The following is a 20,112-nucleotide window of genomic DNA, read 5'->3' on the forward strand; positions in this document are numbered from 1 at the left end:
AGTAGAGTGGATTGCAAAAGGGCTTCTCTCATCTAAAGGTATGTTTCCAACCGTACTTGCAAGGAGAAGAGATGCAGCTGGGAACTGCCCTTCTCCACCACTTCTCTCGTGGGTATAAGGAATTTGAGCTATATCTGGAAATTAAGCAAGGATGAGCAGCTCCTGATGCCAGCAAGACCCTCTGTGCCTCCATAGCTTTTGCCACAAAAACCAGCCACAAAACAGCTTAAGCTGCAAATACCTCTCGGAAATACCTCTAATTATAAGTACGTTCAGGTTTGCTTGGGGCATCTTCATGCTGCCAAATTCTACCATAGAGTATTTCAAGCATGAGGCAGCAGGTATTTGACAGCAGCAGTTAGGAAGTTAGACCTCTCACCCAAGAAGAAAGTATCTGCTGAGATGCCCTTAGTGGAATAAATTAATTGGAGCATTGCACAACGATGCATCTCCAGCGCTGTTTTTCTTTTTGAAAGCTGGATGAAATCAGGTGTCCTCAAGATCTGCCCATTGCATTTGCAGTTGGGATTGATTTCTTTGTAGATGAGAACAAGATATACTCTCTCCCTGTAATTTGCCCATTAATACCCGTGCCTCAGGATTGTTACAGTGATGTAACATCTTAAGTTAAAGCAGAATGAGGCGTATTATTAAAGCAAGATAGAAATGCTGATGGCTTTTTTTTTATTAAGCATGGGTTTCAAGATTCATGAGGAGCTTTCAAGGTTCAGGACATGGATTGAGGGGAGCATCTGCCATGAGGAACAAATCATCGGGAAGGATTCCTCTTTCTGAGCTGAAGCCTATTGAGAAGTTTACACAGTCCAAAATATTTCATGCGGTGAGGCTGATGGCTTATCCTGCAGAGAAAGAAATCAGTGCCTCAAAGACAGAGCATTTGGGCTTCTATTGTTTGTCTCTCTCTCTGGTGAAGGATATATCATAGGAGAACTTTAAAAAAACACTACTATCTGAACACTATTCCAACTATTTTCTTTTATTACTAACATTCAAAGACAACAGTAAAGACTTATTTTAAAGGAAGAATAAATAGCCTTTAGGAAATAGACTTTGTTTGCCACAAGAAAGCTCTTCAGCAACTTACTTAAGAAGTAAGTTGAAAACTCTACTAAATATTACTTCTTCATAGCTGACAGAAAAGAATTGCTGGCAAATTCTTCCCAAAAAACTTGGTTGGTCCTTGCTAGTAAGAGAACATGTAAACACAGAGTAAAAGAACTTAACTTCTGCAATCAGTCTCCAAGACTGATTAGTTAGTTTAAGCTAAGGTGGCTCACTCTTTAGTTAGTAAAGACATTTATTTTCATACATACACATATGTGTTGCAGAATAAACATCTATTGTCATATGTGACATCATTGGACCTGCAGATAGGGTTGTATCCATAGGACAGACAGCTTTAGGTGCCTCATAGTCAACACAGTAATCCTGTAGGTAGATGTAATCTATGTTCACAAAAAAGTTCTCAACAACAGATATGTAAGAAAGATGACATTGGGAGACACCACCCCTCCCCACATACCTGCCATACTCTGACTCCCCCCAGTACTTTCCAGAGGCAGATCCTGAGAAAAAGCCCAGGGACAGGTCAGAAGTACAGCAGTATATTGCCTCCAGAATTGTGGATCCTATGGAACCACCGTAAATGCTGCTGCAATAACTTTGACAGTAACTTGGGCACTAACAGAATACTGCACTGCTTGATGAATCTACCGTCAGAGGGAAATGGCAACTTCACCCAATAATATTGTTCAGACAGCTGGATGACTCGGGCTTTTCAAATGCTCAATCACAATGTGATTAGTAAGGATTTATACAGAAACTGCTTTAAGGAGAGATGATGGAAACAGAAAGATCTGTCCTTTACCTGCTCTGCATTAGTGTCATGAAAAAAAGGGGAAAATAAGAAGAAAATATAATACAAATGCAATTCATGGGTTCTTTTAGAGTTAAAATCCGCGAGTGCATGCCCTGGATATGCAACTTTCAATTCAGTGTTTCCTAGTGAATTGTTTCTTAGACAAAAGGAATTTCAGTCAAAATTTTGTGCCATGTCGTATTTTTACAACGTTGATTCTGTAGAATAATTTTTTTAATGAGGGTTACAGCCAAGAATAGAAAAGAGTGTGCAAAATGAAAGAAGAGAAGTGCATTTTTCCATGATTCAAAGGATGAGGCAGGACATATAATCAAAGCTAAGCAAGTTATTGAGGCAAACAGGTCATAAAGTTAGTACGTGGAGACAGTGTCTTATATGCATTTCCACAATATTCCTTAAATAAAAGGGGTATTTAGTGAGATGTAACTTTCATAAAGCTTCTACAACAGTTCAGGCTCTCAAACTGCAACTCAGTTTAGGATGCCTACAAAGAATATTCACTTTCATTCAGTAAAATAATTTGTGTTTCTGCAACATTGCAGAGGTTAAATACTGGATGTTTGAGTCTCCGGGTTGTACCACGTACGTGTCACTTATTTCATTATGCATAAACTAGCACTGAGAGTAGAGCTGTTCCCACAGTTGTTCTTACCCACTCAGTTCTGTTGCTAAAATATTACCCCATAAGTGATAGTCTTTGATGTCAAGTCTTTTCAACACTATCTTTCGAGGAGTAAATAAGTCCTTGTAGAATGAAGCTTTTTCCAGTCTGAGAATGTTTTTTGGTTTTAAAGACAGCCAGCACTTACTCAAAGACTGTGCAGAAGGCACTGAAGCTACTCACCTGAGATGCAGCAAAGGGCTGGAGCAAACACCAGCAGCACGCCTGCTGTCTTCATGGTAGCTGAAGCATCTGCACGCAGTGGAACCTCTGTTTGACTCAGTTAGGGTAGCCTTAGTTCTCACCTCAGGTGGTAACCACGTTTATATGTATGCGTGCAAGTTCATGCAAATGTAAGTGTAAATTTGTTCACATTCACATTTGGCCTGTCCACTCTTACCCTGAAGAAAAATTCCTGGTCTTTTGCCGCAAAGAATATTTGCCTGTAAGCCAGAAAGGATATTTCTTCATCAGCAGGAGCGTCACAAGAAGTTTAGATATGTTAGATACACCCTCTGTGTCATAATTACAAGTGAAATATGTGATAGGTTCCTTCTGAAGGACCACAGAAAATTCCTGCAGGCAAAAGAGCAACTGTACAAACCTAAGCAGCCACTGCTGTCAGATTTCCTCTGTGTGCACCTATCAGTGCTCATTTATATGCAGTGTTTTTTCACAAGCAAAACGTTGAATTAATGGCTCCCAGAGCAGAAAGTGTCTACTTTTATTGTCATGCTTCATCCCAGCAAAGCATCGTTAAGCTATAGCAAAACCAGGAAAACAGCAAACTGGGCAGGCGAAGAAGATGATGTCCCAGACACTGAAGTGAATCCTTGGACTGGTCAAGAGATGGAGCAACTTTTATGGGCATATGCAAAGAATTTTAAATTGTTATTTCCCCTAAGAGACATTAGCACCATATGTTACATTTGCAGCAATGGACTGATAGTCTGATGATGTGAGACTCAAGCCTAGATCTCAGAAAAGTTGAAAGCTATCTGGAAATAGCTGCTTCATTCACCTGCCCATCTCAACATAAATCCTTTGTTTTATCACCAAAACACTTCTTTTTTGGATGACCTCATTCCACTAAGGGAAACAAGCACACTCCTCCCTTTGGCTCCCCGAAGAAATGCACGTGGTAGACATTACTTTTTAGAAGGGATATGCCCAGTTTATTTATGTTTCTCTTGTATGGATCAAAAAAATCACTAATTCAATACTCCAACAGAGGACAATACGCCAATGACAGATCACACACTCGAAAAACAGAAGGATGCTTTGTCCTTGGATTGTGAAACACTGCTGCAATACTCCTTGGGCTGGCAAAGAGCATTACGTTATTAAAGACTAATAGAGAAGATAAGTAGGCAGGAGAAGGAGCCATCCCTAGGAGGAAATTTATCTTAAAACATTTGAAGGTTGTTAAAGGATGAGTTCAAGATGAGAAAAACCTAGAAACGCGTCAGCTGGAGGACCCAGACAAACAGGCAGGACCCATTCCCATGATAAACAGGGGCTTTGCTAACGTTCTGCCTTTGCTGAGTACTGTGCGTCAGGTCAGGGCTGTGGGTGGGAAGTCAGGGATCAGCTCTTGGTGCAAACACCGCTGCAGTCTGAACAGGTTTTGCTCATGACACCTGCACAGGGAAAGGGTACCAGATATACCCTGGGAGAGATCAGCTAGCGTCATAGCTTCAGAGCAGTATTGCAGACTTTAACAATATCAAATGTCTGAAAGGGTCTGAACACTAATGGAGACTGACTATCATTTATGTGCAAAGTCACACAGCTCTGAGGTTTCTGCAACCTTATTTAATTTTCTGCCTTTTATGAAAGGGAGGGGAGCAAGATGTTATTCTTGTTATATCCCAGAGCTATGAGCACATAACCTATTCAGCCTGGCATCACCATTCAACAAATCAGAAGAAAACGTTTCATGAGACAACACATGAAACAAGAGAAAGAAATGTTGCTGATTTAGTTTATTGAGAAAGAAAATCAGGAGAGAGCCAAGTTCCCCAGAGGGCGAGATGAACTGAGGCGAGATCTTTAGCTGCGATTTGCCAATGGGGATCCTGTGGTGAGTTCTCTCAGCACTGATACTCAGCAGTTTCCAAAATGGCTTAAAGTGAGAGTCCCATTGCTGTTTCTGAAAGTGAGAAAAGTTAAAAAATGGATTAGACACAGAGTTCTGCCTGCTATAATCTGACCCTTTGCTTGGCTTCTCGAGAAGGCATCAGATAGAATCCTGTCAGAGCCAAAGAAATCACCAACTCATAGTCCCGTTAGCTATTCAATTATTGAAATGAATGAAATTATTTAACCCATCCTTAAGACTGAAAATATTTTTTGGGAAACTATAATGAAACTTTGAATTTAATTTCCTTTGCAACATGCGAGAAAAACTACATTAAGTTTAATGGTCTTCAAACCATTCACACTAACAAACTACACAGCTCTTTGTACGTCATAATGAAATTAAGTGAAAGGTTGGCATGATATCTGGTATTCTCTCCTGCCCCAAATTCCTAATAAACACTGGTCGGCAAACAACGAAGTGGCAACTGTGCAAACTTGTGCTACAGGAGGCAACTGATAATACGAATATGATCCATGTTTTGTACATACACCACTGCATTGCAGAAGTTACACTTATTGCTGTATGTTTTGTTGTCAGAGCCACAGAGAGGCATCTTCTCAAGTGTGCAGACAGGTCTAGGGTAGTCACTGCAGTCAACCTGCAAAAAAAACCCCAAAGTCTAATATGAAGGATCTGAAGTGGTTCAACAACAGAAGTGTTTGAATGCCCAGCAAGAGCTGCAGTTCTAATGATAATGACCTAAAAGTTATTCACTTCTTTGCACAGTCTGATATAAACCGAGGTGTCAGTTTCTCCTGTGCCAGAAGAATTTAATAATATAAAAATAGATCATAATTTCCTGTTTGAAGAGATGTGAATCAAACCCTGGCCAAAGTATTTCTAAGCAGCAGCAGCTCACTCCGTGAACGTGCCATGCTCACAATCACATTCAACTGTGTTTCCAACCTGACCAGGAAATTAAATGGAAAAGCACTGGCATCTGGAGTGTAGGTGCTGATGCCTGTATAAAGGACGAATATTTCTCCTGTATTCTTAAAACAGGAAGATCAGTACTTAGCTAGATATCGTCAGAGTGGGATTGTGGGTTTTTTGTGCGATGGGTGCTACACTTGCTGAGAGGTATCAGTGAAAAAATGTATATGGGTCCAGGAAGAGGCTGAGGAATTGCATGGAGGAGAAATCCATCGTAGCTTACTGACTACACAGAAACTGCACCTATCTAAGGTCCATCACCTGAAAATAGCTGGGGGCTGGAGGAGCATTAGTCCCCTACATCCTTACTCCAGTCTTATTCTCTCCTACACAATCTGTACAACTCCTGCAAAGAGTGAGCTCTGCATCAAGCCATCATGGGCTTGAGGGACCACCCCCAAAGGCCATTCTCTGTTATGTTCATTATTTCTGCTACTACTTTTTCAGCGATCCCTTCCTGTGTAATCACCTCTTCCTTTTCTGACAGTAGGGCGGCTAATATGTATTACATGTAGAGAAAGCAAAATCTTCCCTATGCTGATGTACAGCAGCAGTTACTCTCCTGTAAGGATGCTGCTGGTGTAGAAGCTGCTGCAGATACTGACATTGCTTCCCCTGACATCTGTGGGACTGAAACCCCATCCCCCATCGTGCACTTTACTTACTGTAGCAATTTCCTTCTTACATTGACCATCATACTTCTTGCCAACACCGGTGCCAGACTTTCTGGGAAGGCAAGACACCCATGTTAGGGAGCTCTGAGAGCAACCTGCTCTGCTGAACCCCTCATCCCAGCAATGCCAATCAGCCTCAGGTACAACATGAGGAATACAGGAGAAATCCAGCTTAGACTGTGTCCACATGGCTCCAGATACCAGCTCAGGCGGTGCCACAGCCTGCTGGAGCGCTGCTTCATAGCATGATGTGAAGGGTAAGGGAGGGGTCCAGGGCACTTGAGTGAACTAAGAGCTAGGTTGTGTGACAATGTAGATGCATCTTGTTAGTTGCTGTCTTCTACAAGGCAGCATCTGCCATATAGAACCTTTAACTTAGTTGAGAGAAGCTTTCTGTCCTGTGTTAGATCCCCACCCAGCTTTCTACTTCTCCCTCTAGATCAAAGGCACATTTTTCCTTGTAATCACAAAAGAAAACAGGGTCTAGTTACCAGGAAAAGGGTCAAAACCCAAGTGCCAGCAGGGCTATGCACTTCTTGTTCCCCACAGGAGAGCTCTGCACACGCAGTACTCACAGGTTACGGGCACAGAGCAGGCACTCGTTGTCATACGTTACCCCATCAGCACTACAGATGGGGTTGAGGTCTTTGTTGCAGAGCAACTCCACTTTGCCTTCCTTGTTTGTTATGTTGGGATATCTACTGCAGTCCACCTGCTGAGGAAACATGCAACAAAGCACTGGTGAAGGCTTGCTTATGGGAAGCAAGTAGATCTGGTGAGCGTGTCTGTTTGGCCACCTTGAATATCACCATAGGAGGAAAAATGCTGTTTTGTATGTCGCTATTGTGACAGTTCACCTAAAAGTGAGATGTCAAAATCTTCCATCAGTCCTATGTCCTCTAATTTAGTGTTTGGATTATTTCTTGGGGGAGTCAATAAGCAGCTTTAGTCATAGAATCATAGAATCACCAGGCTGGAAAAGACCTCTTGGATCATTGAGTCCAACCATTCCTATCTGCCACTAAACCATGTCCCTGAGTCACTCCAAAACAAGATGTGCCCCTTGTTTTGCCCTTGATTTCACTTACACGGACAACTTCCTTGCATTCTCCATCATAGTCTTTGCTGATATTGGTTCCATATTGTCTGGAGAGGGAAAGACAAATGTTAGGAAGTTCTGCAAAGACATCTTGCTACATCCTAGTTGCTGAAAATATGGAAATAATACAAGGAAAAGCTCACTCTATCAGTCAGGCTTATAGATATTTTTTGAAAAGGTAGTGCCATCTTCCCTGACCAGATAGCTTCGAGTGACTGGCAGGAAGGTAAAGACCCTGAGAGCTTTAGGACCTTTTTGGGCAGTCCAGAGCAGAGCATCTCTCCATCTTTTTCTCTGCTTTGCTGTGATGACATGTGCCCTAGGGGCTGTCATCTGGCTGATCCTTGAGCTGGAGAAGAGAAACCTGCATAAATTACACCAGAAAAAGAGAGAGACAGTGACTAAACTGACATCTAGGCAACCAAGTGCCATGCAGAGATACCGAAGCTCATTTTGAAGGAATTGACACAAGTGACAGATGACAGATCACTGTTTGTTGAAAAGTGGTGCTGCCAGGAGTCCTAAGCACTGCTGCCTGGAGGTGATCTATGCAGTACATACGAGTTGTAAGCACAGAGCAGGCACTCATTGCTGTAGGTGACTCCATCGGTACCGCAGATGGGGCTGAGGGTCTTGGTGCAGACCAATGCCACTTTTCCTTCCTCATTTGTAGTGTTGGGATACCCACTGCAATCCACCTGCCAAAGGAAGGAACAGGGTAAAGCAAACGTTTTATGTTCACAGCTCGCATTTTGCATAAGACTAACCAGACACAATGTGCAGCGTTTTTTTCCACTACCGTGGCACAAACTTGTGCTGGTGGGGCAACCTGGTAACAAGTGAATCCCTCCTGCAGAGACCTCCACATACAGCAGGAGGGGAGGAGAGGGCTGTAGCCATGAGGCCCCACAGATGGAGCAGATCAATGATGGTCTCTCACACTCACGCGGTATCATTTTACAAAGGTTAAGTTCCTCATTCTTATAATCCTGTGGCCCCTCCAGTGCACTTCTGTTATTACTCCTTTATTCTCAACACACTGATTATGTATTTTCCAGAAGAGCAAGACTAATAACCTGGTGTGTGGAAGCTGGAGTGACTCATAGCATTTTATTCTTTCAGTAGGTTGCCTTTGGGTAGGTTCTGATACTGCAGTCTGTTGCTTTCAGTTTAGAGACAGTCATATATGACCAGCCTAAAGCTTAGATCAGTTTAAAGTTGATGAAAAATTAATGCATTCAAAAACTTTGTATCATTATTACCACTACATTATTAACATGCAGCACAGATTAGAGCCAAGAACAGAATAATTTAATGCTTTACACTGTAGAATCTGATTACAATGACACCAATTTCACGCTAGGTGAAAAACAGCTCAGTATCTACAGGCCTGAGTTTTTTCCCATTCCTTTGCTTATGTCTTTACCAGGGCACATATCTGAGAAAAGTGACAGAAAGAAATCTTTGACTCACCTCAACCCCAAAGGCGGCATCTGGAAAGCAAAGAGAGGCAGGAAGTATGAAACTCAGCCAATATGACAAGACTTCAGTTAAAGATGGAAATCTGGATATAAAATTCTTATACACTGGACCAAACTGAATGATTTCCAGTGATTAGTCTCCTGAACTAAATAAACTATGTATGAATTTTTTTTCTGTGTTGATAAGTCTAATAACACTGTTTATTGCTGGCTGTGATGAAACATGGTTTTGAATAGCTTTGTTCTTTTTTATTTTGAGATAAGTAGACTTACTAATCAAAAACAGAATAACTCTTCCTTCCTTATCTTTTTACACATCCATTTTGACCCTAAAGAGCTGCTGTCATGTATCTGAAAAGAAACCCAAGTCAATACAGATAAATTCAAATAGTCACCTACAGGATAAACAAATACATAGAGCATCTGTTCTCAAGAATATGCATTTTAAAGGAGCTGAGTGGTGAAAAATATTGTCTTTGACTTTCTAATTTCATCAAATGTAAATATGCAGTGAGAACATCAGACTCTGGCTTGTTTTCATCTCTTTTTTTCCCTATTAGTAGAAAAAGTATTGCAGGAAAGCTGCCAGGCTCCTAGAAAGAACTTGCTTGTGCCATAACAACATTGTCATCACTAGTTACTGGAGGCCTGATGGCCTCATTATGGCTTATTTCAAGTATTTATCCATTTGCTGTAATTGTACAAAACATATGTAAGCAATGCAACAGTGTTAAAACAACAGTGTAAAAGCATAACAGCACTAGTTACACAGAACTCCACTTGCAGTTAGTTGTATTTACAACAGAAAACCAGCTACAACAGTGATCCATTTAAGACTGTCCTGAAAACCACTCCTGCATCTTACGCGATGCCAATGTACCAAGGCAGCCTGGCTCTTTGTAGATTTTTCTCTCTTTGAAGCCACTATCTTATCCTTTTAAAAACAGCCAGTACTCCGACATAAAGCCTCTGCAGCACCTTGAGAGTCACTTACCTGGAAAGCAGCAAAGGGTAAAGGAGAGGAGCACAAAAACACTCGCTGTGGTCATGGTGGAAGTATTTTCTCTGGACTGCAGGCTGCCTGCTCCTGCTCTGCTTGTGAGATGGTCGGCCCAAGGTTGACTGCCAATATATACAAATGCAATGTCTAAACTGTTAAATTGTAACATAAAACAACCAGCAGAATCTGTCACTGGTACAATGAGGTTGGGAATATTTATGGAGGTCTTGACTTTTGGGTAAATGGCCTTCATCTGCCAGGCAATTGATTTTGGCTGGACATCTGGTTAATTGCTTGAGACAAATACCGCGTGTTCTCAGTGGTCAAACCCAAGCAAACAGCCTTTTAGACAAAAGAAACCTCTTTATGATTCTAGTGGAAACATAAGGAGCACAAAATATTAAGGAGAGTAAAAAGCATGTCCTTCATCCATCTCTGCAGAGCAACATCTCCCACCAGGGAGCAGCTTAGGCAGCATGTGCAGTAACTATTCAGTTTGCAGATCAGGCTAAGCCAAAGCTCTTCTTTCCTTTCTGGGATTTTTTCCAGGTTCACAAATATTCACCACTAGATAGAAACATGGGCCAGGTGTGGCTTTGCCATGAGGAGAACCAGTTAAACATTGTGAGATGGCAGGACCATGTCTAACCTGCAAAGCTCTTGATATTTAGCACTGGACTGATAAAAGAAAGGGCTTCTTGGCAGTTTCACTGCTTGGGTATAGAAGAGCTCAGTAGAAGACTTAAAAACAGGTTAATTTCTGTCAAACACCACTAAAAATGTCACTTGAACCTTACTAGCAGGGAGCACTTATTTACAGACCTAGTCGTAGTTAAACACACCAATGGATCCAAAGTGTTCCGCCAAGCCATCTTAAGAACAAAAGACACTGAAAGTTTAGGAACCTATTTACATAGCACCAGCTACACTTGAAAGTACAGTAGGTCCTTTCCTCCTACAGAAATTGTAAGAAATTATACTTAAAACACAGAGCCTGTCCCAATTTTCCTGACTGTCTCACACCTCCAGCCCTCATACCATCTCCAAGTTGCTCCTTCCGAGGAGAAGGTCTAGACCTCTGCTGCTTTAGGAGGTGTCAGTTTGCAGGAGCGGGTCTTGTCTTTAACCTAAGTTTCTCACTGTGATTCCTTTCACAGGTCCCACATGGCAAGCATACCTGGGGTTTTTTTTTGGTCTTGGGAGTTAAGCATTGTGCTTAGCATAGACATGAGCACTGAGGGAGCTGCAGAGTCGGAGATGCTTTACAGGTGCTCCTTTGAACAAACAAAGCACCAGCCATTAATCGAATGAAATTCAGCTGAAATCACTGAAAGTTAGCCCAGGCAATTGTGTGAGCGTCTGGTACACCACAGTGGTCTAAAGGGTATATTTTGATCCATAAATTGCACTACAATGCATGGAATCACTTATCCTGGGAACAGGCATGTTATAAAGGCTGCTACAAGGCTGTGTGGATACATAGGTTTCATTTTTACCTAAAATAGACAAGTTTCTTCACAGGGAGAAGCATTAAAATAATTATGCTGCTGGGTTTCTTCCTATAAATTACAGGGAGCATGCATGAATATTTTAGATGGATTTGGCACATCTTCAAGATGTATTGCCCTAATGTGCCTTGTGGATGGTGTCTCTGGAAACCACAGACTTCTCCGCAGTGTGTGCAGGAGCACACTGAGGCTGCTGTCACATGCCATGCTTGCTGCCTTCATCGGTTCATATAGACAGTCTCTGCACAGCTGGAGGGAGGTACATCTTTCTGGGTCAAATATAACCTTTGCCCCTGCCTTCTCCAGCCAGTCAGCAATACCTCAGCTAATCATCCTCACCAGCCTTCCCAGTCCCAACTTAGAAGGTTGTTCCTGCTTAGTGCCACGTGCTGCTGCTCCCTGCATGGACAGTGCTGTCCTCGAGGCAGAATTGACATCTCTCCTGATAGGTGGAGATCACCTTCCTACCGAAGGGTGGCATATGTTGCCTATATACACCAAAGAATAACTTTCCACTGCAGCTCATGTGCTGGCCTCTTCTCCCAAGTGACAGGGGACAGGACAAGAGGGAATGGCCTCAAGCTCCGCCAGGGGAAGTTTAGGCTGGACATTAGGAAAAAAATTTTCACAGAAAGGGTTATTGGGCACTGGAACAGGCTGCCCAGGGAGGTGGTTGAGTTACCTTCCCTCGAGGTGTTTAAGGCACGGGTGGATGAGGTGCTGAGGGACATGGTTTAGTGATTGATAGGAATGTTTGGACTCGATGATGTGATGGGTCTCTTCCAACCTGGTGATTCTATGGTTCATGGGTTCAGCACTGGAGCCAGCACTTACTGGCCCTGAGCAGCCCAGAGATTTCCTCTAATCACAACTCCCGTCTGATGTTCAGCAAATCCATTTCTTCACTCTCTCATCCACAGGCACTCTGGGAAGGCTCAAGTCTGTGGCAAAGAAGTGCTGCCTGGGGAACACCAGTCTCACCTGAGTTGCTCTGGTACACCTTTCCAGGCAAGCCACAACAATAATACCCAGAAATCATCAGATTTCAGCATGAGGAGCAGCCTCGTGCATAGCCTCCAGCCAGCCAACATCTGCAGCATCCTCACCCAGGGTTACAGTTCCACATTATCCTGCCTCTGATAATGGCACGGAAAATCCCACAGCTGGTTAAGCTCACCCCGTAGGACAGGTTGCTCAGTTCTTAGCTACTCCTGGAAGAACAGTTAGAAAGAGGATTTGGTCTGCAATCCTGCCACTGATCTCATGCTGTAATCTACTTTGTTACGGTCTTCTAATCCTCAAAGTCAGATGCAGCATATGGCTAATGACCATTTGGCTGAAGGAAAATCCTCATGTGTGCAGAATCCAGCACGAGGGCAGAGATCTGCAAGTAAGCAAAGGCAGTGCCAACATCTCAGTGTGCCTCCTGAGCACCAAAGGTCTTCAGGCTGACACTAGGGCAAGATTTGGCCATTATACAACATCCTCTCTCACTTAACCAAGGAATTTCTTGATTTTCATTTCCCACTGCAGTTTTTTCTAGCACTGATTTCATATTCTCTGGAAGAATCAAAGCCAACCCTGAGAAATTTGAATCTGCAACTTAATACACTGACGAATGAATGACAAATCATTTAATGCAATTTTCAAAACACTCCTGGGCTTTGTCACATTATTTAATTAACAAATATTTGTTGTAAAAGTGAGAAATAACAATAATTAGTTGTAGTTGTTTCATTAAATTGCCTCTAATCACTCCAAAATGCCTGCTAAATACAATTCAGGCTGCAGTCCCCATCTTTGTCTTTCTCTTGGTCGCAGTGTGGCCAGTAAATAGTTGTACTGAGCCACATACCTGTAGAAACTGATATAAAACAAATGGAAGACTTGCCTCTCACCTAATGCCCAAAGGCACAGTTTGAACTAAACAATAAAGCAAACGAAGTCCCTGATATGACTAAAACATATCCATATGAACACGTATACATGTGTTTATGAACTTATTAAATAGAGCTTGATTCAGGTAATGTCAGTAAATGCTTTCCTGAACTAATAAGACCATGTGTAGAGCTTTGTACCCTGCAGGTGAAGTTTAACATGAGTTTACATTAATTATGCAATGAAATATATGTACTGAGCCCCACTGCAAGGGCAGATGTTGACACAAGGAAATGAGTTCAGGAGAGGCCACCGGGATGGTCAGAGGCTGGAGCACAGGGCATTCAGAGTAAGCTGAAGGAGCTGGACTTGTTCAGCCTAGAGAAGAGGTGGTTATGGGGGATCACATCATTACCTGCAGCTCTCTGAAGGGGTTATAGAGAAGACAGAGCCAGAGCCTACTCAGAGCTGCACAGAAAAAGGATTAAGTTCTGACTGAGTATGAGGAATTATTCTTTACCACAAGGGTAACCAAGGAGTGGCACAGGAACCAGAGAGCTCATACGTATCCTTCCTTGGTGTTATTGAAAAATTAGCTGAACAAGGAAGGCCTTAAGCACCCTGAGCTGACTTTGACTTTGACCTTGCTTTGAGCAGAGGTTGGGCTGGAGACTTCTGGAGAGCTCTTCCAATTGGAATTATTTTATGTATATGGTACTTACTTACATAATGCTCTCTCCTATGGATAGTTTTTATTAATGAAGGGACATAATAATTCTCCTTGACCTGGAAGAGTGACCTTAGAACTTTCCCACAACCTTTGCTAAAGAGCCACGGGTAAGCGGTGCAAATAGCTCCCAGTGCACTTTTAGGGAGGGTGACCAGTAACACGTACAACAAAAAGGGTAGATTGTAATAGTTATTAAAACCCACACTAAACTATTCAATTTTGAGATTTCTGTGATTTCAAAGTATCTCCACACCTGCAACATGCCCCTGGCACCACAACATCTCCCCAGAAGAGCATCAGCATTCAAACCTTCATCAAAGTTACCTACACTACAGAAAATCAGCTGCCAAAATAGCGGCCCCTTCGCTTCTGTGCTGCAGCCTGGACCAGATGTGGGCACCAACAGCATCAGCTCAAACACATATCTTCACTTCTTACCTACACTTCTCACCTTCACTTGCTTGTGCCGTGTTCCAGATCTGGGTGATGAGGCTGTCAGGTCAGGGCTCTGTTGCAGAAGGAAAGTTACTCACATGAAAGCACAAAAACACTAGAGTGAACAACAGAAATAAAAGGCACTAAAAAGCAGAACATTTGGCTGGACAACAGCCTGGACTGTTACTCTTCAAATTGAACATACTGCAGGGAAGGTGGTTTGGAGATAAAGCAAGAGATGTTATCCTGTAGCTGGTCAGGGGAAGAAGAAATCATTGGCTTAATCAGTTTTCCTGACACTTCAGTGATCTCAGCTGTGCATCACTGAGTGCTTGTTTCATCTTTGCCACAGCCGAAGCAGGAACAACGAGCAGGCTGCTGCAGGGCAGTATTAGCCAGTCTGGGATTGATGTTGTTCAGGGCTGCCTGGCAGAAGAAACTCAATCTGGCAACTTTACTGCTAAGGCTGGGAAAGCCTCCTTCAGGAGCTGGGGACAGGAGAAAACCTTCCAAAGGTGGAAAAGGAAATTTAAAAAGTCAATAGATTCTTATCTGCAAGAAGACATTATTTATAGCTCAATGCACAGTTAAAATAAAATGAATAAACATGTTCTGCCATGAAAGCAAATTGCTTTGAGGCTATATAAACCAAGGGAACAGTTGAACACATCTCCAAAGGACAGCAGAGGAGGCATTTTCAAGCTACCAGTCATCTAGCAGCACGCACATCACCAGAATAGCACATGGCAGGGGGATTGTGGCTGTGTCCCTTGAAATTCAGACAGCTTTGTGAGCCACCAAAGAGCGTCATTGCCAAGAGAGGCTTATAGGCAGAAGTAAGATACTTTAATTGACTAACTAGCAGAACTGGGTAAAGTAATTTGGCATGGTTGGGGTGAGTAATTGCTACATGCTACCAAACAGCAAAGAGGAATACAAAGGCCTGAAGGAGATCACTTGATCCCTGGACAGCTGCATTTGAGAGCTTGTTTACAGAGGGATAAGCATCCCAGATGCAACTGCGAGGGCAAGGCTGGCTGGGGAGACAGGTTACAGTCTCCCATGAAGCATAGGGATCATCTTTTCACAGTGAGCTGCCAAGTCTCATTAATTTATTATAGAAACATGCCTTCAGTACTCGCTGCCCTCAGTTCTGTTTCATAAGATTGACAGATATGCCTACAGACCACAAAGTGTTCGTGACAAAAGGGTAATTAACCTTCGCTGTTTACATCTCCTCCTCTTGGTGAATAACACACCAAGTTTGTGTGTTTTGGGAAGGACTGGCTGTAAATGAGTGATAGTTCCCTTTCATGCTTTTCATCAGAGATCAGGAAGACTGGAATATTGATTTTTCCAAGCCCTATTTGCAATAGAAAGTAACTGAGGAAGAACTTCCTTGAGTAAATGGTCAAAGCCTCAGTCTCAGAGCTTTCAGACCAGTCCCAGATTTGCTACCAAAATCCCTTTGGGCTGGTGCCCGGGACCTGCTTCCTGCAAGCTTAGGAGAGGCTGAGCTGAGGGTCAGATGAACTTGAGGGAGCTAGAGGTGCAGAGTTTGTACATAGATAATGACTTCTATGAGAGAAAAATTATTCTGGAGTGTTAAGTTCAAGAGTCTGTACCTCTGCACAAACCCTACGTGAAAGAAACCAGGAGTGCAAAGCAGCTGTTCCTGAATGTGCCAATCCATTGCTGCCACAGCAACCCGGAGGCAACACCCTGTCTGTTAACCACTCCAAGAAACATAGATGTTTCACATCCCCAGGCAAAGTTTTCTTTCCATATGAAACCACAGGACAAGGTGATGCATAGCAGGAGTTAGTAGAGCATCAGACAAAAAGACACTCCTGGACCTCACCGTATCAGTCAACAATCTGGCAAAAATTCCTAATAGAAACAATGTTCGGAAGAGACAAATGAAGGTGCTTGCTTTCAGTTGCGGGGAGAAACCAAGAACCTCTGGGATTTGGGATGAATGATGGTTTACTTTTTAAGAAAGATCTCATAAGGAAAGCAGCAACGAGGGATTTTTCTTTCTGAGGGACAGGGCGCACCAGGCTAAGAATGAATATCACCCGCTCTCCCTGCAGGGAAAGAAATGGAGAATTGGGTGAGGGTCAGGATCCGTGATGGTGCTATAGCTTTAACCCTTGGCTAGAATAGGAGGAACTGGATGAAAAGAGTTTGTACAGCTGAAGGACTATTCACATCATAAGCGCTGAACACTTCTTCTGTCATTATTAACATTAAAAGAAAGGGCAACAATTTCATTTCTTCTGCACAATTAGGCTTTAGTGAGACCACTGGCTGATTCTTTGCAGCTGGACATGAATGAGGAACCGCTGATGCTGATCAAAATGAGCATGCTGCTGAATTACAGGGTCTTAATTTTCACGGATGTTGAAGTAGATGGCAGGACTTCTACCATCTCTAAACTATTCCACTAGCAAATTAATGCAGTTATTTACTTAATACGTTAGTGAAAGTGCAACAACTGCTATGTTGTGCATAATCACATGGCCCTTACATTCCCACTACCTACCAGACAAAACTTTTTGTCTCCAGATTGCTGAATGCACTGATATCTGCAAAGGTTTTGTGTGTTTTCTTTTCTAGTCTTGAAACATGTTGTGCTGCACTTTCCTGGTGCTGTCAGTGAAGGCTGCTCATGCATGCTTGCAGAGCAAAGAAATATTTCTGGTACTTGTCTCATATTTTGCATCTTTTTGCCATCCTTCTCTTCATATATTTGAATGCAGTCTGTGGAGAATAGCAATATTAGAAAGCTAGCATTAAATCACTGCCAAATTAAATGTCAACAGAAGGTATATGCGTCACTTACGTCCAATCATATGCTGCCTGCTCAGCATCCGGCTGACATTATTTGAGATGCTGCCACAGACAGCAATGGGAGTTCAGGCTGCTTTTTGGTTTGCCTTTCTTCTTAGTCACTGGGATGATTGCTGTTCCTGAGTCTCTGGGTGTCCCACATTCCCTAAAGAAGGAAAGGTTTGCCATTAGACACTCAGTACAACCATTCTCCTAAAGAGAGGTGGGTGCTGGGAATGTAAATAAAACTCCCAAATGATGCAAATGAGGAGAGTTAATCTGAGTTAACCACCAACAACGAAGTGGTTTTACTGTCTGTGACTATTATAATCCTGTCTGTAAACAGACCTCTGCCATCTTAATATGCTGCATCATTTGGATTTCCACTCCGGCTATTTTCTTTGGCTATTTTCTCTGCTAAATCTTCACAATTTCCCCTGAAGCACGAACAGCGAGTGAGAAGGGAGAAAAGGAGGCTACACTGGAAAAGCAGAGGCAGAGGCCAGGGGACTGTCACTCAGAAAACACGTTCTTTCCATCGGACTCACAGATTATAGGCACAGATCCCACATGCGCTGGCGTAAGAGAAACCATCTGTGCCACAGATCTGCTCCGGTGCTTGGCCAGGGGGCCCTGACTGGCCAACCTCAGGGATGCCCCTGGGATACGTGCTGCAGCTAAGCTTTAAAGGGGAAAAAAGAAAAAGATTTTAAAGCAATAAATTTCCAAACGTTTCTCGTTCTTCCAGGGCGTTGAATGAAATTAAGGTTTTAATTCTATGAATGAAAAACAGGCAAGAAGCCATACACTATGTGAACGCTCTTTGTTTGCAAATTCACAGTATGTTTAAACTTATGGGGCTGCACCTCAGCTGGTGAAAATCTGGAAAACCCTCCTAGGCTGAATGGATGTCTGCCAGCTGGAGACAGGCTCCCTTCCGCTACTGCTTTCTGCTTTTTTTCACATCTACTCGTTGATCAGCAGAGAGCACACAACCAGAGCCCAGTGCACAGCAAAGAATCAAATAAAAATGTATCATACATTAAATTACAACAAGAGAACGAACATTTCTGAGTGTGAACATATCAAAATGGATGAATACCAGTATTATATTCCTTTAAATACTGAGGTCTAAGGAATTTTTTTCAGTTCCTAATATTTTTCCTTGGCTAACAGCCAGCTGAATAGACCTGTGTGAGTGATAGAATGTGCTCACATAATTATGTCTTGATTTCCTTTTTCTGAGGAACATATAGTTATAAAAGTGGTTATAAAAAAAAACCCCAACACTTAAATATTCTTCTGAAAAGAGAATGCTTTTAAAAATCGGTGGGATGAGCCCTGTCACTCTCAAGCACCCCTCGAGAGAGTGGCAGAGTATCTAGGCCCATCCACATGCCTCTCTAGCAAGTGCAGCAGATGAGAAAAAACTATACCAAGGCAAATTATCTGCATACGTTATTTTGAAAGGTACAGGGTTTTTTTCGGTGAAGTGTTTGAATGAAGCTTAGGAACCAAGGAAAACTTCTGGGTTGTTTTTATTTTTCAGATCACAGATGAGTGAGTGCTGATGAATGTTGAAAAAAAGTCTTTTGACTCAATATGAGAAGACTAAGTATTGTTTTTAAATCCCATATATCAATCAAAAATTAAATTATTCAGCTCATTCTTCCTCCTCTTTGTGTTGCAAGAAAAATGACTGTAGACTCCAAAAACATTGATAAGGCTGTAAAGATAAGTTAGACAAGCAAAGAAGGAAAGAGGACAAATATACATTTGAAATATTGCCTCTGTGATACGTACCTGTGCATTTACAACTCGCAGATCCTGAGGCTGGACCACCACCAGTGTGGAACACGACAAAGCTTGCCAGCCCTTAGTGTGGCTCAGGAGCCCAGTCCCTGCTCTCCAGAGCCAGAGGGCTGCAGCAGCAGCTGGAAGGCAATGTGCAGAGTGGGACCAGCTGTGTTTCAGCAGTAATTTTTAGATGCCTGATGTTGCAGTCATAGCAGGCACTGGAAAGTCAGCATTTTCTTCACTGCATTCTTGACTGAGGGGATAAGGCTGCACCTGCAGCTATTTCTGTTCATGGCAAGAGTACAAAAACAAGAGTCCCCTGAAGCAGGACTAAAACCATGCTTGCATCTGATCCTTTTAGTGCCTCTTTCCAAGTTAAAAATCAGGCTTTCCTGGTATGACTGTTGAATAGGTTCTTTGAGAGTAACCTGACCATGTTGAAGTTGCTCAGGCTTTTGCCCAAGGTGGGTAAGAAAGTCATTCTCAGGCCTCTGCAACACGATGCACCGAGAAGCATGGAGCAGCAGACTAAGCAGCACCAAAGCATCTGTCACCCTCACAGTAGAGATGGTTACTGAATATATTTGCGGTTTGGCAAGCACTGAGTGCATGAGATGATCTCTTGGCATTCCCCATCACAGTGATCTCTGGCTATCCATCTATCCAGCTATTTCTCTTCTTTATCTATGGCCAAGCAGGCAACCAGCTCAGTCAACTATACCTTAAAAACACCTTTCAAGTCTCTTAGTGACACTTAAAACCTGGTATTGTCCTACCTCTCTCTTAAACTACAAAAACTCAATGCTTCCTTTTGAATGTGCTCCTCTTTGCCTGGGCTTTTCTTCCTCATCAACACAAAGCAGAAAGAAATCATCTATATTAACACACACTCAGTAAGTAAGCCCAGAAGAGCTGAAAAGCAACTCTGAGGCACAGAAAACAGCCCTGTCCCTGAGAAGAAGGCTGCCCTACTTTTATAGCGTTATATTGCTTCATAAACACTCCCTGAGCCTGGGGGATATTTAAACTCCGATGTCAGGC

At 42.6% G+C, this 20,112-nt stretch overlaps 1 protein-coding gene across 6 annotated transcripts; it reads right to left on the reverse strand.

Moving 5' to 3' along the window:
- Nucleotides 1-4,541: 4,541 nt before the first annotated feature.
- LOC138726861 (ovomucoid-like) lies at nucleotides 4,542-17,537 on the reverse strand. Of its 6 annotated transcripts, none has more exons than XM_069868895.1 (9): nucleotides 17,288-17,537; nucleotides 12,506-12,610; nucleotides 9,886-10,013; nucleotides 8,884-8,903; nucleotides 7,972-8,108; nucleotides 7,400-7,457; nucleotides 6,887-7,026; nucleotides 6,303-6,363; nucleotides 4,739-5,302 (listed from the first exon to the last, which is right to left on the reverse strand). In XM_069868895.1, exons 2-9 carry the CDS (start codon nucleotides 12,523-12,525, stop codon nucleotides 5,144-5,146), a joined length of 723 nt encoding a protein of 240 aa, XP_069724996.1. In that variant the 5' UTR covers nucleotides 12,526-12,610; nucleotides 17,288-17,537; the 3' UTR covers nucleotides 4,739-5,143. The 6 variants fall into 6 exon arrangements, with proteins under 6 accessions (XP_069724994.1, XP_069724993.1, XP_069724996.1 ...); XM_069868894.1 differs by having other exon boundaries at nucleotides 12,506-12,783; XM_069868893.1 differs by lacking the exons at nucleotides 12,506-12,610; nucleotides 17,288-17,537 and adding an exon at nucleotides 4,542-4,713 and having other exon boundaries at nucleotides 5,193-5,302; nucleotides 6,887-7,023; nucleotides 9,886-10,371.
- Between the last annotated feature and the right edge of the window lie 2,575 nt (nucleotides 17,538-20,112).

This window comes from Phaenicophaeus curvirostris, chromosome 15 (genome assembly GCF_032191515.1).
Source record: "Phaenicophaeus curvirostris isolate KB17595 chromosome 15, BPBGC_Pcur_1.0, whole genome shotgun sequence".
In the NCBI taxonomy this organism is placed as follows: domain Eukaryota; kingdom Metazoa; phylum Chordata; class Aves; order Cuculiformes; family Cuculidae; genus Phaenicophaeus; species Phaenicophaeus curvirostris.